Below are 17,204 nucleotides of genomic sequence, written 5' to 3'. Positions count from 1 at the left end.
AAAGTCGTGTTTTTAATTTATTGGTGGGATTATCTTGTCATACTTAAGCACTTCTTCAAAGATTTTTTCAATAATAAAGTTTTTTTATATATTTTTTTTTGTGCGATATAAAACAAAATGATTTCTGGACTAAGAGTGCTAAATTATTTTTGTATCATCTGAATAATGAAATACAACGAAAACAACAGTTTAGAATGGTCAATTTATTTCCATGGTTTGCAATACTTATGCATTTTGTTGAAATGTTTCACATATGATAGCATGTAGGAAGCATAAACTACCTTGACTGTTAACTGATTGGATAATTTTCAAACCATTATAACAAAACGTACAAAAAATAACCAGAAATGATTACAATGATTGAAATATATGTTCCATAGAAAAAAAGAAAATCTAACATCTCCGTTATATCCTTTCCCCTAATAGCCGGTTCTTTGTATTCATCTATTGGAACCACTTTGTTCGTTTTCCTCGTCCATACTATGGTGAAAGATTTCATCACTATTCCAATGTTTTCGCCATTTTCCAGGTAGAAATATTTTGCATTGATAATGGAACCAATTACGATTACTCCGCTGATCGAGATAATAGCGATCATAGCAATTAACAAAACGCACATTGGATTCGAAGAGGCGGGAATCGAAGCTGATACAAGTGTTAAAAATATGGCGTATGAAAGTAAAATTGTCATCGATAATGACACTCGTTCTCCAGACTCTACTGGTAAGATGAAAACTAATGGATTCAAAAGTGAAAATAGAAGTGTCGGAAGAATAATCATCACCGCGAAATACAACGGCTCGCGTTTAAAGGTAAGTTTCACGTTTAACACACTGTAACCCAAAGACTCATTTACAACGTTCGTAGAGTATTCTAACAGATTCCAGTCTGAATGTGCAGAAAAGAAGTCAAGCTGAGCTTTATCAAAATTGGCAGATAGTAAAAGATTCGATTTAACAAATCCCCATGGCATCAATTGTAGAGTACATGTCTGACTATCAAAGGGAAATTTCGATATATCCGTCGGACATTTAGCCTTAAGAATTCCACCAGGACTGTATATCACCTCTCCAGTAAATACAATTGTAGGGAAAAACATTGTGTCATCTCCTACCGGATTCATCGAGTCTACTCTGTTTGTGAGAAATATTTGCGGAAGCCACAAATCTTTCGGATTAATTGTGGTAACGTACAAATTACCATACAAGATGGGATTCCACATAAGAGCAGGATCTGTCCAATTCATTCCTACTGCTGCAGTTAGTGAAATTGTCTCTTCTACCTCATTAAACGAATTGAATGAAGCCATGTAAAATGTAACTCCTACCACTAATGGTTTGGACTGGTCCGCCGTAGGTAAGATTTCTTTCTTATAGTCAGTGAACAAATCAGTATAGAGCTTTTTAACATCAGCATGACTTTGAGCGTATACAAGTTCCATATATGTAGCAATACTGATCATAAGCAACACTCTGAAGTTTTTAAAACGCATCTTCTTTTTATTTTACAATTTTTCAGTTTCAGTTGAATATGTTGACTCACAGTGTTGCTGTAATAACAATATTTGAAATAAGTTTAAATTCTGTGACGAGCATTACTTATATGCAGCGTTCCCGTTACTAGATTGAAAGTCAATCGGTACAGTTTGACAACTGATCAAGCAATCATGCTAAAGAATGAAACAAAACAAATAGATTGAATCCAATATTCAGTAAACAGCTTTAAATTAAAAAAAATAAATGACCGAAAACAAAATAAATATTATAAAGGTTGCAATAAGTCAATCATGGATGTTTCAGAATTAACAAAAGGTATTTTTTATATGAAATGAATGTAATTTAGAATGTATTTACGATAATAACTGCGTCGATGAAATGCTTTGTATATGTTTGCGTTTGCTTTGTGTAAATAGGATAGTCCATCGACAATTAAGATTCAATCAATCTTGATATGAAATAAAATCATTTCCGATGTTTCATTAAATTCACTTTGATGAAGGGACGCAATTATGCTGAGTAAACTAAGGTTTATTTAATGATCTTTTATTGATCTCTGTAAAGAATTAAAATTCAATATACCTGTTTATGTTATTATTCTTCACTTTCGTGTACGGTCTATTGGAATTTTTAATAGTTTAGATGGTTTCGTGTAGCTGGAAATCTTTTTAAGATATATGTTTTCGGAAAGGTTTTTGGCATTGGTATGATGTACAACTTCCATTCGAAAACTTTTTTCTTTTAAAACAAGAATGTGTCCATAGTACACGGATGCCCCACTCACACTATCATTTTCTATGTTTAGTGGACCGTGAAATTGGGGTCAAAACTCTAATTTGGCATTAAAATTAGAAAGATCATATCATAGGAAACATGTGTACTTAGTTTCAAATTGATTGGACTTCAACTTCATCAAAAACTACCTTGACCAAAAACTTTTACCTGAAGCGGAACAGACGGACGAACGAACGAACGAACGGACGAACGAAAGAACGGACGCATAGAACAGAAAACATAATGTCCCTCTACTATTGTAGGTGGGGCATAAAAAGATATATTGCAACATTATCGGAAAAATTAAACTCATATTGGTTTGATATTTGTTTTTTAATGTTTTTGATCCAGACGAAAATTAGATGCAGAAAAGATCATAAGTCATGGCAAATTTGGTAAGATTCGCTTTAAATATTCACACACATTATATTAAACAGAATAACCCTCTTGTTCTATATACATGTATACACCCCCTCTCCCCTCCCCCCCCCAAAAAAAAATAAATGAAATAAAACAAATATGTATATAAATTTATCAACCACTTACACATTCTTAAAACAGAACAGTATAGTAAGCGTTTTGTGCGTTTGTCTCATGGTTATTTTTATCCATTCGCACTTTCTATTTTATATCCTTCCTTGCACAATGAACTTATTTCAACCAGAAGGTCACAGACATTCTTGTAGTATCCAACGGCAATTTCTTACTTTTATTTCATTTTATGATTGTCATCATTTAGGGGTTTTCACACAGCAAAATATTGACTTCAAAAGGGTTTCCTACTGTCTCTGTGACAGTTACTGCACGTGTTACGAATTTGTTTGGTTTAGAAATGCAAAGGTTCCATATATTTATATGTACACAGTTAAATATCTCCAACAATTAGTTTTTAAAAACATGTAAAAACAACTTACTAATTTCTCTATGTCGCTTGTATCCTTCCAAATACAAAATATAGAGGTAAATCTTATTTTTTCAATTTATAGACAAATAAACTAAAATCAATTAATTAAATACTATTTCGAAAATGTAAACATCGGAATCGTTCCAGTAACTCTTACCAATCCCCATAATTAGTCAAATACCGTGCCATTGATGAATGACAAATCATCCTTTCTCGTGTCAGTGTTTATAGAAGACAATAAGAAAGTTAAATAATTGGATTTAAATTGGAACTAGTTTTTATTTTTTTTCCTGGATCAATTATAATGTACAATTGTTTTAAATAGCGAGACAATTATTCAAACTACTACGAGTGTGTTCCTGTACTATAAATCTCAATGTACTTTTTTTCCGGAATGCAGAGTATTTTTATCAATTTTCTCCAGAACTGTATTTAGCGGATTTCAAAATTCAGTGAATATCAAAGCAATTAAAATACAATATATAACTTATAATATATAATTATGTTTGATATGATACCAATTCCTTGCACATCACAAAACGTGTCTGTGAAATATCCCTCATCTGAAACATCTGGAACGAATAGTCTGGAAAACAAACAACATAAAATGTTAGATAATATCAAAACCCAAAGACGATGAGCCAAATATATTAATTAATTACTAAAATAATAGCTCTTTATATTACTTTTTGTATTTGTAGAGTGCCAGAAAATGTCGAGGAAAAGAAAGGAGTGTTTTCAATACAAAAAAAAATCTCCATCAGAGTGACGAGGTAAAATGACTAGAATCGACGATACATAAGTTTGGCGGTCACCTTCACAAATAAATTGTTTGACCGATTAGATATCTCCGATTCTGAACTCACTAGCAAAAAAAATCTCATTTTTTATCTTTAGATACCAGGATATTGGATTTGCATGACGGGTAATGCTTTCATAACAGGAAACGCTAACCCTTTCGACGCTCCCGCTATCGCTCCTTTTGGGGTTCATGCAATTATCTCAGTTTTTGTTTTTTTACCTTGATATGCCTTATTAATCGATTTATGAGACTAGAACATCGGTACACTACTGTTACCTAAATCTATATTTTAATGCTGCTTATAAAGTAAACAAATATTAAAATAACTAAACGTGTTTACTACTTTTGTTTAACTCTGGAGATTTGAATAGACACACCATGCAAATTATGATGCAAAAAAGAACAATTGTTAAAGCTGATTAAAGAAAAAATCGGATTATATTTTTTTTTAAATATTTGAATCTTGTTTCTTTTTATAGTAATTCAATTATTTCTTAATGTCTTAACCAAGAGATATTTACTAATGTGCTTTTGCATAATGCCTTATCACCGGTAGTGACTTATCAACGGATGTTAACCGGAGTAACACAATAAGCTTTGCTACTTGATCAAAAACTGCTGAATCATCCGGTGCACCTGAGTTTTTTCTCGGGTTATTTAAGTGTTTGTGTTGTTCCATGAAGTGTTTTGCGGATAGTTTGGTTGTTTGTCTTTTCCCCTCTTTTGGTCATAACGTCGTATATTCTTCTTCGATTTATTTGTTTTTAATCATCCTCTTGAGATATCTTCTCCTATTTTCGATATAAATAATTATGGGAAAATGTTATACAATTCTATTTTGGTTTATAATATTTATGTCCGTTGCAAGTTCAATTGTTGTTTACTTTTTTAAATCTTATTACAACAAAATCTTACGGAAAAGGGTGTACATCCCCTGTGCTCACTCCTGAATCAGTCACTCCATTATCAACGTTTTAACAGAAGAGGGATGATTTAAACTTTGCCACGTAGAAACCTTAGATTACTTTATGAGCAGCAACAATCTTCAAGAAAATCGTGATGGGAAACGCAAAATCTCGAATATCTTATCAACTGAGAGATATATACTCCATATGCAGGCGATGCTCGAATGTTGCTGCATACAAATTGAAAGCTTACAACTGGAAAGCTAAAATCATCTTTTTGTTGTAAAGTTTTTCTCAACGCCGTCCTTGGTTCTTGTCAATTTGGCGATGTTAGTCAATATATCAGGCAGACTTAACTGTATCTCTAATATCCTTTATTTCGAGTTCAATTGGAAATAATAGATACGTACAATCTAGGAACCAAACGAATTATTCAGAGAGGTAATTATCTATATAGCGGAACGTGAAGTTAAAGGATAATATTAGCTTTTTATTCGTTTTGAGAAGCTCTTTTATGAAATCTGCCTCGTATGTATAAAGGAACAAGTTGACAAGAAGATGAGCACTATAGGTTCCCATGGGAAAGCCGATTGTTTTGTAAGAAAAAAAAACTCCTCCAAAAGTATCAAATATGTCGTCAATCTAATAATAAAGCATCTTAATGATTGATGCCTTAGGCTGTTTCAGAATTCTTTCTGTTTAAACTAATGTTTTTTTTTTGTTTTAAACTACACAAAACTATGAAGTAAATAAAGACTTATGATGATGCCACATATCGGTAATATATTATTCTATGCTCTGAGAAAAGTTCATAGTAATGATTATTTTAGAGCCAAATTTAGACGAAAGAAAATTACGTTAAGAGTTAGTCTATATTGGGTTAGCATTGTGATGTTATGTGAAATATATCGACATAAGAATGAACAATTAATGTTCTAGTACTTAATTGTAAGTATTCATCAGATTGACAATTATAGTATTTTTAAAAGAATAATTGAAGCAAGTTTTGCCTATGCTACTAACCTTATCTTAAATGACAAAACACCTTAAACTTTAACCTTTATACTTGACTTTATTTACAGCCCCGACTGTTTTGTGTATACGTAACTATTTAAAATTGAGATTTACCTTTTAACCTTTAAACTTGGTCATTTTTGGTTATGGTCTGAAGTAAAATTATTACATCACAGTTTTAAAGAGCTTTTATCTACACTTCAACCATCTACTTATCAAATTCAATCATTTGGCAAATATAGTTTGGAATAAATGTACCGGTCTTAAATGTCGCTAAATGTATGTATGTAAAAAGAAGTAATTTTAACCGAAATGAGACAATAACGTTACTTAATTACTAAAATAGAACCAGGGGGGAACATTGAGGAGACGAGCAGAGATAAAAGTTAACAGTGTGCATTTTCAGGACAGATTCAGGTACTAGCTACATGTAGTTCTAATTATGAAGTGAAGATTGACATTAAACTCATTACATAAAATGACTAACAGCGGATCGTCATTCAAGCTTATAAAATCCCTTCCGATTATTGACAGTTCATCTATAAATGACTTGAAATTTTTGACAGAAGACGATATACTTGCAGATTCAAAGATTTCACGACTTTTATTATTTAAAATCAAAGAACGGCAATGGAAAAGTGTACAGCTTCCGGGAATAGCACGATTTTTGACAGTGATCCCTAACAATATCGTTGCAGCTACATTGCCGTCAAAGAATAAAGTCATTACAGTTAATGCAAAACATGACCGTGTAATAAAAGAGGCCAGTATTGATGATGTTTTGTGTGGACTAACTTACGCCGAGAGTAAACTTTATATAAGTTGCAAAGAAAAGGGGATTCTTGTGTTGAATATCAGGCTGGACATTCTAGATGTGGTTACAGAAATACGAGGAGAAATGATCCTAGAATCAGGATTTATGAAGCAATTATATTGTGTTTGTATCCATGGCGATACGTTGTTTCGTTTGGACACTATCAGTAAAACGTATATGGAACTTAACCTTGTAAAAAATGAAAATTCACAAAGAACCATGTCGAGTTCAGATAAAAACCATACGTTTCCATTGCCGAATAATAGCGTATCTGTGGATGTAAAAGGGTTCATTTATTTGTCTCGCAACTCAATGGTACAACAAATTAGTTCGGACTTCGCAAAACAGTGTTTTATTATGTCGTTTGAAACGGATAAGCAAATACAGCTATCGTATGATACAAAAACAAAAACACTTATTATCTGCGATAACTCAATGATTTATTTATATAGAGACCAAGCATGAAATAGAAATATACAAAACAAATAGTCAATATTATTCTGTAAGAAGAAACTGTCAGCTGATAACAAAACGAAAAATGTAAAATTTCCAATCTAAGTATAATTTGTTAAACCATTTGGTTCATCATCTATATGATACTATTGTAATATGAGGCAGGTGTTTGCTGTGAAACAGGATAAAGTCCATATAACTACTATTGTCATTATTCTTTTTTGAAATCAAATATAAAATTAGGAAATCGTACGCTCCTTTTTACGTTTTACGAAAAATCCCGAGAAAGTCGAAAACTGAAGGAAATTATTGCGCATATGCGAAACAAACAAAAAAAGTGGACAATACATAGAAAGTTACTTTTTGATTTTAAATAGTATGTTGCTTTTTTATGAATTTTTACTTATTTATTTTCTGTAATTAGGACTTCGTCCTCTATTATGGTTGTAAAACTAAGGATAGTGAGAAAATGTTAGCTTGCTTACATTTCTGTATAAATACGCAAATAATTTCTCTGCATACGTAACCTTAGATTGAAATTAAATTAAAAATCTGTATGCATAGTTACTATATTAAATTCTGAATAATATAAGCAATTCAACCATCAGAAAGTGCATTTACTGACAATTCGATTCATCACTTCTTATATGTGACTTATGCATGGCCTATTAGTCCCAGCTTCTTATATAGTATTGAAAGATGTACACTATCTACTGTGGAATTATCGAACGTGCTTTCATATATTATTTTAAGTCGCAAGTATTTCTCGGAAAGAAGGATATTCCTTACACAAATGTCGACTCGCACTTGCCTAAACTCAAAGCAAAGGAAAAGCAAAGGAATCGCCCTTTGATTGATGCCCCTAATCTCAAAGATAAATAGAGAGGACTTCACATGGAATTTATAGCTCACACTTATCTAAAAGTTCAGTATATTCATTAGCACCGATTTTAATGATAAATTATTTGCCTGATGTTGATCATGGCACTTTCGAACCGTGCACTTACGCATTTCCTTTCCTTCATATTTACAACAACTCTTGCTGAGGGAGCGCTTATTTGACTTGGTGAGATATGATAACATAAATACACAAGTATGTTAACCATCTATTGAGAAATCTTCATGTCATTAATAGAATAAGAGAGGCGTTTAAAAACGTCACTCAGACAGCAAGTCAACAACATAGGTTTACTCCAGGCGTATGCAGGTTGTAAGGCGAAAAAAAAACACAAAAGCATGGCGGACAGACGGAGTTAAACGGTAATTTGACCGTTTTTGCCGTTGCAATCGGAGAATAAAAATTACATTGGACAGGCACATTAACATATTGCGTGATTATTAAATTTTTTTTATATGTAGATTTATTGCTATTCGGCAAATAATTTATAACAATTAACACGAACAAAAACAAAAACAAGTATAATTTACCCTTATGTGAAAAGTTAATTTCGAAATGTCTTGTCACTTTATTTTGATGTTTGCTTGTCAAACATTATATTAACATTAAGATATTGTTTTTCTCATTTGTGTTAGAATGAACCACATGATATGTTTCATGGTGTCTTTTCTTCTGTTGACTATTGTTGCAGGTACCTACCAGTACAGAGGTAATATGTTTTTTAATCATTTTTCTTAAAGCAATATACATTATTGTTTAGCGTCCAGCTGAAGCCCGCTTGCGGGTGCGGGATTTTCTCGTTGTGTTGAAGACCCATAATGATTGGTAGCATTGGGCTGTTTTTCTGCTCTTTGGTCGGGTTGTTGTCTTTTAGAAACGTTCCCCGTTTCCATTCTCTTTTCATTAACATATTTCTGTACGTGTATAGCTTTATTTTGTATGCTAGCCTTTCATTTTAGCATACTCAAACACTTAAAACAAAAGATCAGCTTCTCACAGGACATAACTTATAAATGTTTATGTTTTTCAAGATGTAACTTAAACTTTGGTTTTTTATAATTCCTACATGCATATGACGTGTCGAATTTTGCTTTGTGCTCGACATAAATTCTTCTATAGTATATAGACAATTGTCTATACAATATGTATAGCTATAAATCATCCAAAAACGACAAAAAAATGTGAATGAATTTAATAGAAATATACATATGCCATCAACACCAGATTCTCAAAATACCAAATACCATAAATTAATGTATCAAAACAACATTTATTTTTTTAAGAAAAATCTATGTATTGGAAATTGGAGAGTTGATTATTTTCAGGTGTCACAGGTCAAATTTATTCGTTCATTGTGTGTGTTAATGTAAGTTTTTTGATTGAGTTAAGCCTTCCAATTGATATTTTATAGTGTGTTTTTCTATGTTGTGATGTTATACTATTGTTTCAGAAAAGGGAGAAGGTTTGATTCCATTAAAACGTTTAATCCCGCTGCAAATGTTTGCACTTGTCCTAAGTCAGGAATCTGATTACAGTAGTTGTCGTCTGTTTATGTAATTCATACGTGTTTCTCGTTTCTCGTTTTTATATAGATTAGACCGTTGGTTTTTCCGTTTGAATGGTTTTACACTAGTAATTTTTTGGGGCCCTTTATAGCTTGCTGTTCGGTGTGAGCCAATGCTCCGTGTTGAAGGCCGTACCTTGACCTATAATGGTTTACTTTTATAAATTGTAACTTGGATGGAGAGTTGTCTCATTGGCACTCATACCACATCTTTCTATATCTATTAAGAACATTTTTCATCGATTTTATGTACTTTCTATACAAATGTTCACCTATTTTGAAAGAATTCAAACAGTAATACTTCAGCAAATAAAAGATATAAAATCGTTATTTTTTTTTAATTTTCAGTTCAAGTTCAACGAGTCAAGGTTGTATGCAAACTGTTACCAAAATCTGTGACATAGCCCTGTTACTATGACTTGACATTAAACGATTTATATCGTTATAATTCGGTCCTATGTTTTTTCTACGCCTTATAGCTTTCGTTGCCCCTTTTGATATGTCCTCTTTCTCTTTTCTCATGAATTTACTGAAGCAGCTGTAGGATGTTATACTTTGACTTTAAAATATTCAAATTATGAGTCGTACCACGTACCAAGAAACAAGCATTCTTAACCCTACTCATCATGTCATTTCTTAAAGATCTGTTCGAGACCTATTTCCAGCTCGCCCTTACTTTCAATTATGAGTTGGTGGTATGCTTAGCCTCAACAACATGTGCATTACTGTTCTTGTTTGAATTTGCTTCTAAATTTTTTCATAGTTTAAGTTTTTGTTTAGATGGTGTTATTGTCTCGTCTCAGTAAAGAAACAGGGCTGAGTACAGGTGCACTGAAGAGTTGAAAATTACTGCTGTACTTGCTACACGTTGTTTTAAAAAATACGTGCCCAAAGACTCAAAAACAATTTCATATTATATAGAATAGAGAATGGAAACAGGGAATGTGTCAAAGAGACAACAACCCGACCAAAAAGCAGAAAACGGCCATGGGCCACCAAAGGGTCTTCATCGCAGCGAGAAAATCCCGCACCCGGAGGCGGGTTTCAGCTGGCCCCTAAACAATGATGTATACTAGTTAAGCGAGATGGACGCCACACTAAATTCCGAAACATACAAATGAACCTTAATTTAAAAAAAAGAAACACACAAGACTAACAAAGGCTAGAGGTTTAATTATCGTTCCTGACTTGGGACATGCGCAAAATTGCGGCTGGGTTAAACAAGTTTTTTCAGACCTCAAACCTCCTCCTATAATACCTCTAGCCAATGTGGAATAAACAAACACACATCAAAACACACAGTGAAACTCAATTTAAAAGAAGTCGAGTAAGATGTTAGAAAAGGTAACAGAAGAAACTAAGCAAATGACAAAGATAAACATAAATGAACAAAGGACTATTAGCAGTTACTGACATCCCAGCTCCATACTTGGAGTACTATTATTGGGAATTTTGTGTTATTGGTAGTAAAGTTTGCATTTCTTGAACCATAAAATTTTGGGGATATTTGGTCAAATAAGATAATACTTTAACTAAACATCATAACATTTAAAAAGTATTCTCTTTTCTAAGGTTTCGTTCTCGAATAGGATTTTTTTCTCCCATAGGATATTTCTTTCTTCCATAAGATTTTTTTTCTCCCATAGGATATTACTTTCTCCCATAGGATTTTTGTTCTCCCATAGGATATTTTCTCCCTTATGATTTGTTATAATTTCCCATAGGTTTTTTGTTCTCCTTTAGGATTTTTTTTATTTTATCCCACAGGATTTTGTTCTGTAATGACATCCCTTAGGACTTTAATTAATCCTATCGGAAATATTTTATCCAACAGGACTATTTTATTACAAAATATATCCTGTAGGAAATGTTTTTTTTCTCCAAAGGGATTTTGTTAATCCTAAGGAAGAAAATATATCCTGTAAGATATTTTTATTGTCCTAAGGGATTATAAATCCCGTAGGATTTTAATATCCTGTATGATTGTAGGAAATCCTGTAGGGTTTTTAAAAATAATATCCTACACGATTTTGCCAATTTTTTGCTCGTATTAACGAACCAGGAGAGCTATTTTAAAAAATTGTATTGCTTTACCTATCCCCAGAGGTACATTATAGCCAAGTTTGATTATTCTACCGTTAAAAAATTGTGGTTCCGATTTGCACTCATCAAAAGTGTATTTTAATCCGAGAAACAGTTAAATCATCTGGTTGGAAAGGTGATTTTAGTTCTAAATCTGAAACTTCATACTGTACTACTTATTTTGCACAAATTATCTGTAATTGGAAATTTTGTAGGATGGAATATTTCTGTCTATCTTATAATCTGACATCAGGTAACAGGTTCGTCCGATTTATAATACCCCGTGATCCAACCATTGCACCAGTCGTAAAAACAACCATAACATAGGTTTTGAATAAATATTATTTTCTTTCAATCTTATGTCTGACAGGCAAGATTTTGATTTGAAATAAAATTAACTGAAAAACATTACATGTATGGTGTAATTTTAACATTTCTTACTTCCGAGTTAGTTCCCCAACTTTGGAAAAAAAAATATTCCGAAATGAACATAATTAATAAAAAATATCTTCCCGGCAATGCCAAGGTTATCGGTTATATGAAAAGTACGTTAAAACTTCATGTATATAAATTTATAACGTATTTTCCTTCTAATTTTTAAATCCAGGAGTCAAGAGGATTAACATGCAATCAAGACCTACAGGAGGACGGTTCAACATGTGCGCCTATTGTAAAACGAGATGTTACTGTAGATGCGTGCGCAGGACCTGTGTTGACACTTCGTGTTGTGGCCAACAAGGACTATCACCAGTGTTCTTGTCATTTAAATAAAGCACCGGTGTCAAATACATTATTTCTGTTCATTATCCCTCAAAAATGATATATTTTGGTGTTGTTTTCATCTTTCAATTATCAACCTGATTATATTAGGATGCATTATGTTGCTTATTTTTTTTTCACTTTTAATTCCTTGTGTCCCTATTCCAAAACTAAAACCATTTCATACTTTGAACTGCCTTTTTTATGTTGAGTCGCTGAGATATTTTTTATAGAGGAACTGGACTGCCGACTCACAAACTTTCGGTCGAAGTTTAGACATTAATTACTTTTAGAAAAATATTTTTAATCCTTATAATTCTAAACCCAAATTATTTGTTATGTTTACCGACCCATAATCGCTTATTACGTGGGTCCGAAATATAACGAGAACATATAAGTAGCTACAACGTACAAGTGTTTTCATTATGCTACGTAATTAGTTTCGGCAACACGGTCGATCTGAGTGTTAATCAAAGAGGGGGATATAACGGACCAATCACATTCAAATGTTTGTAGATATGCAAATCATATCAGAATTATTCATGTTCACTTCTTATCTTCTTTTATTTCCAGTTTTATCCTTGACTTAAGTTCCGACAGGTGTGTACTCTGATGCGTACAAAATAATTGTACTAAGCTGAGATTGAAACTGCCTCAGATAAAATTGAATTAAGATTGTTTCATTGCTTTTAACAGTCCATTTTATAAATCATATTTTCATGTATGTTTATTTACATATTTACTGGTTATTTTTTTTAACGTAAAACATGTAGACCTATCTGTGTTCGGAGTGCTTTTCTCAATTTTCGGACCTAGGACCTAGAAAAAAGCGTATGTGCATTTCGCGAGTTTCTGGAAAACAATCGTCAGGTATACTCGCGAAAAAGCAAAAGTAGAAAAGTTAAAATGTGACCAAGGCCAGCATTGCCCGAGAGAATTGCAGCTTTATATCTTTTATATAAATGTAGTTTTTGATTGATTTATACTCAACTTGTGTCGTCCCTGGGCGACATGTGCATATTACATACTAGTAGCTAGACATTGTTCCATTATTGAAGATTGTATGGTGACTGGTAGATGTTTTTTGTCGGTCGGTTGCTGTTTATTGATGTTTCTTCCGCAATAATTTTAGATGGAGCAATGAAAATAAAAATCTAAAATATCCACAACCATTTTAGGTCAAATTGACCTCAATTAAAACAGATTTTGTTTACGAAATAGTAGACAAGTTTTAATTGCAATGTTTTTTTAATTACTCATCTATGCGTTTAATCACCCAGAAAGCGGATATTAAAATATATTTTGAAATTGATGGTACCCATGGGTATAGAAATTGGTCCCAGTTTCTCCGTATGAGGGTCACCAGTCTTGTTCACACGGTGTCCGTTTGGCTGTGTAGGATGAATAAATTTGCACCCACAACTTGTTGAAATGGGAAGGTTTAATCTGATTCCTCAAATAAGGAAAGTATCGTGTTTTCTGCCCCTTAGCATAACATCTGCAAAATATTTTAAGGGGTCCTGTTTCAAGGCAAAATATTGGCACCAATCCATGATAACCTTATTTTTCCAGTAGAAGTGAAATTTCCAGGCTTTCATCCTGGTCGATCCTTTTTGCAACGCATATCCTTTATAGATGCATATAATCAACTTATTTTCGTCTAGAGTGCACAGAAAATGTATATCACTAGGCGTTAAACAAATAACAACTATTATACAATGTGAAGGCTGTTACTATTTCGTTATATGTGGAGGTTTCATAACTTTATTCGGTGCATATTTGTCATATTATTAATATTTGTATTGGGTTTTTTAATTGGTCGTTATTTGCTTAAGGTCAAGTGATAAACATTTCCCGCGTATTCTGGACGAAGGTAAGTTAGCTTTATATCAAATAGTATAAAATAAAGAAGATGTGGTATGATTTCCAATGAGACAACTATCCACCAGAGTTCAAATGAAGTAGATGTAAGCAATTACAGGCAACTGTACGGCACAACATAAGAACGAACTGTAAAAATCAGTAGCAAATGGCTTAACTCAAAATATCGGTAAGAGGGATAAAATGACTAACATAAAAACAATAGAAACAAATCACCGAAATAAGAGAACTCGCATTTACTGAAAGCAAAACCACAACGTATAATAACAGAACCACAGCATATAATTAAATACGTACAACATATACTTCTTAATACTCACATTAGCTAATAATAGAATCACAGCATACAATAACAGAACCACAGCATATAATTAAATACGTACAACATATACTTCTTAATACTCACATTAGCTAATAATAGAATCACAGCATACAATAACAGAACCACAGCATATAATTAAATACGTACAACATATACTTTTTAATACTCACATTAGCTAATAATAGAATCACAGCATACAATAACAGAACCACAGCATATAATTAAATACGTACAACATATACTTCTTAATACTCACATTAGCTAATAATAGAATCACAGCATACAATAACAGAACCACAGCATATAATTAAATACGTACAACATATACTTCTTAATACTCACATTAGCTAATAATAGAATCACAGCATACAATAACAGAACCACAGCATATAATTAAATACGTACAGCATATACTTTTTAATACTCACATTAGCTTATAATAGAATCACAGCATACAATAACAGAACTACAGCATATAATAATGAAACCGCAGAATATAATGACAGAGCCACATCATACAAATCAACAGATTCACGGCGTATAATAAAAGAACCAAAGCCATTAAGGTGTCAGACCCCGAGTTCAAAACCCCTATATAATTAACAAAGATTTTCAATGATCACAACTTTCTCAATATTGTACCTTAAGTTTAACTTCACAGAAACCATGTATATCGTGAATTGTACTTGTATCACCTTTCTATACGCCAATTTTCAACCAATGTTTAAATTCTTGTAGTGAAACCCAACCGTTTGGATGTCAACTACAACTAAAAATAATCCCCTGGTTTTTGGAAATCTTAACTAAGTATACTATGGAGCGCATTAATCTTCATTTTTTAATGCAAACTCATGGACAAGTAACCTTTGGCCCAAAATAGTCTTAATATATTTATCTTTCGCCACACGTTTCATTTATGCACATTTGTTAGATAGTTAAAGTGAACAATGACATCAAAAGCACTATTTTTTTCAGGGAAGGGCTACTTTTACATGTGTTTTGAGTGGGTGAATTGGTGGTCTAACATCTAAATAAAGGTGTAATACCACCAACACTTAGTACATCACATTCGGTTTCTTACGAAAAAGGATAAAAAAAAATATCCCCTTGAATTTGACAGTTGTAAGATTTTAACCCCACAATTCATTGCAATAAAATATTTCTGCGTCATAAACATAAGGCTTTGGTATTTTAAAGCCCCAATCTGTTTCTATTTGGTGTTTTTATAAAATATTTTGGAAACTTGAGGTGACATGGTTACTTAAGCTTGTAAACACGTAAAAAGGGGTTAAAATTTGATTGGTTAACTTCCAGAGATGGTTATTATGTTATATGCAATGAAATGTTATGTGAAATTTTGACTGTGGTACTCATGCCAATTATTTCTTTATTTGAAACAAAGATAAGTTCACAATTTCTTGAAAAATTACATTTTAACAAAGACTTATAAGGGGAAAACAATAGTGGTATTACTCCTAAAAGAAACATGATATATCATAACAGAATCATAGCATATAATAACAGAATCACGGCATGTAATAGCAGAACCACAGCATACAATAATAGAACCACAGCATATAATAACATAACCACAACATACAAATATAGAACCGTAGAATATAATAACAGATCCACAACAAACAATAACAGGACTGCATCACATGATTATAGAACCACGACATATAATGACAGGACCACAACGTACAGTATCAGAACCACAGCATGTAATAATAGAACCACAGCATACAATAATAGAACCAAAGCATAAAATAACAGATTAGAACCACAGGATATGATAACAGGACCACAGGATATGATAACAGGACCACAGCATATAATAATAGAACCATATCATATAATAAAAGAACCATGGTATATACTAAAAGATTCATGGCATATAATAAAAGAACCATACCATATAATAAAAAGAACAATGGCATATAATATAATAGAGCTACATCATACTTATAATAACAGAACCACATCATAAAATCATATACCTGAAGCATATACTGGTAATTAAAAACCCACAGCATATAATTAAATACTCACAGCATATATTAGTAGGAGAACAAAATAAAATTAAAATAAATCCACAACATAGAATTTCTTTTTGCCACCTAAGACAGCTATGGCGTTCCATACATTTTGATAAAATTGAGATTGGAAATGGGGAATGTGTCAAAGAGACAACAACCCGACCAGAAACAGCCGATGGTTACCAATGGGTCTTCAACACAGCGAGAAAATTCCGCACTCGGAGGCGGGCTTCATCTGGCCCCTAAACAAAAATGTGTACTAGTTCAATGAAAATGGACGTCAAACTAAACCCCAAAACATATAAATGAACTAAAATTAAAATACATACAAGACCAACAAAGACCAGAGGCTCCTGACTTGGGACAGGCGCAAAAATGCGGCGGAGTTAAACATGTTTTGTGAGATCTCAATCCTCCCTCTATACCTCTAGCCAATGTAGAATAAACAATCACACAGTAATACGCACAGTAAAACTTAGTTTAAAAGAAGTCAGAGT

At 32.5% G+C, this 17,204-nt stretch overlaps 1 protein-coding gene across 1 annotated transcript; it reads right to left on the bottom strand.

Moving 5' to 3' along the window:
* Window positions 1-214: 214 nt before the first annotated feature.
* Window positions 215-1,153, bottom strand: LOC127720968 (acetylcholine receptor subunit alpha-like). Its single transcript, XM_052227691.1, has one exon. The coding sequence runs from the start codon at window positions 1,121-1,123 to the stop codon at window positions 317-319; it is 807 nt and encodes a 268-aa protein (XP_052083651.1). The 5' UTR covers window positions 1,124-1,153; the 3' UTR covers window positions 215-316.
* Window positions 1,154-17,204: the final 16,051 nt, after the last annotated feature.

Source organism: Mytilus californianus, unplaced genomic scaffold (genome assembly GCF_021869535.1).
Source record: "Mytilus californianus isolate M0D057914Y unplaced genomic scaffold, xbMytCali1.0.p SCAF_11, whole genome shotgun sequence".
In the NCBI taxonomy this organism is placed as follows: Eukaryota; Metazoa; Mollusca; class Bivalvia; order Mytilida; family Mytilidae; genus Mytilus; species Mytilus californianus.
Note: the sequence above shows the minus strand (reverse complement) of the source record. Positions and strands in the feature narration are given on the sequence as shown.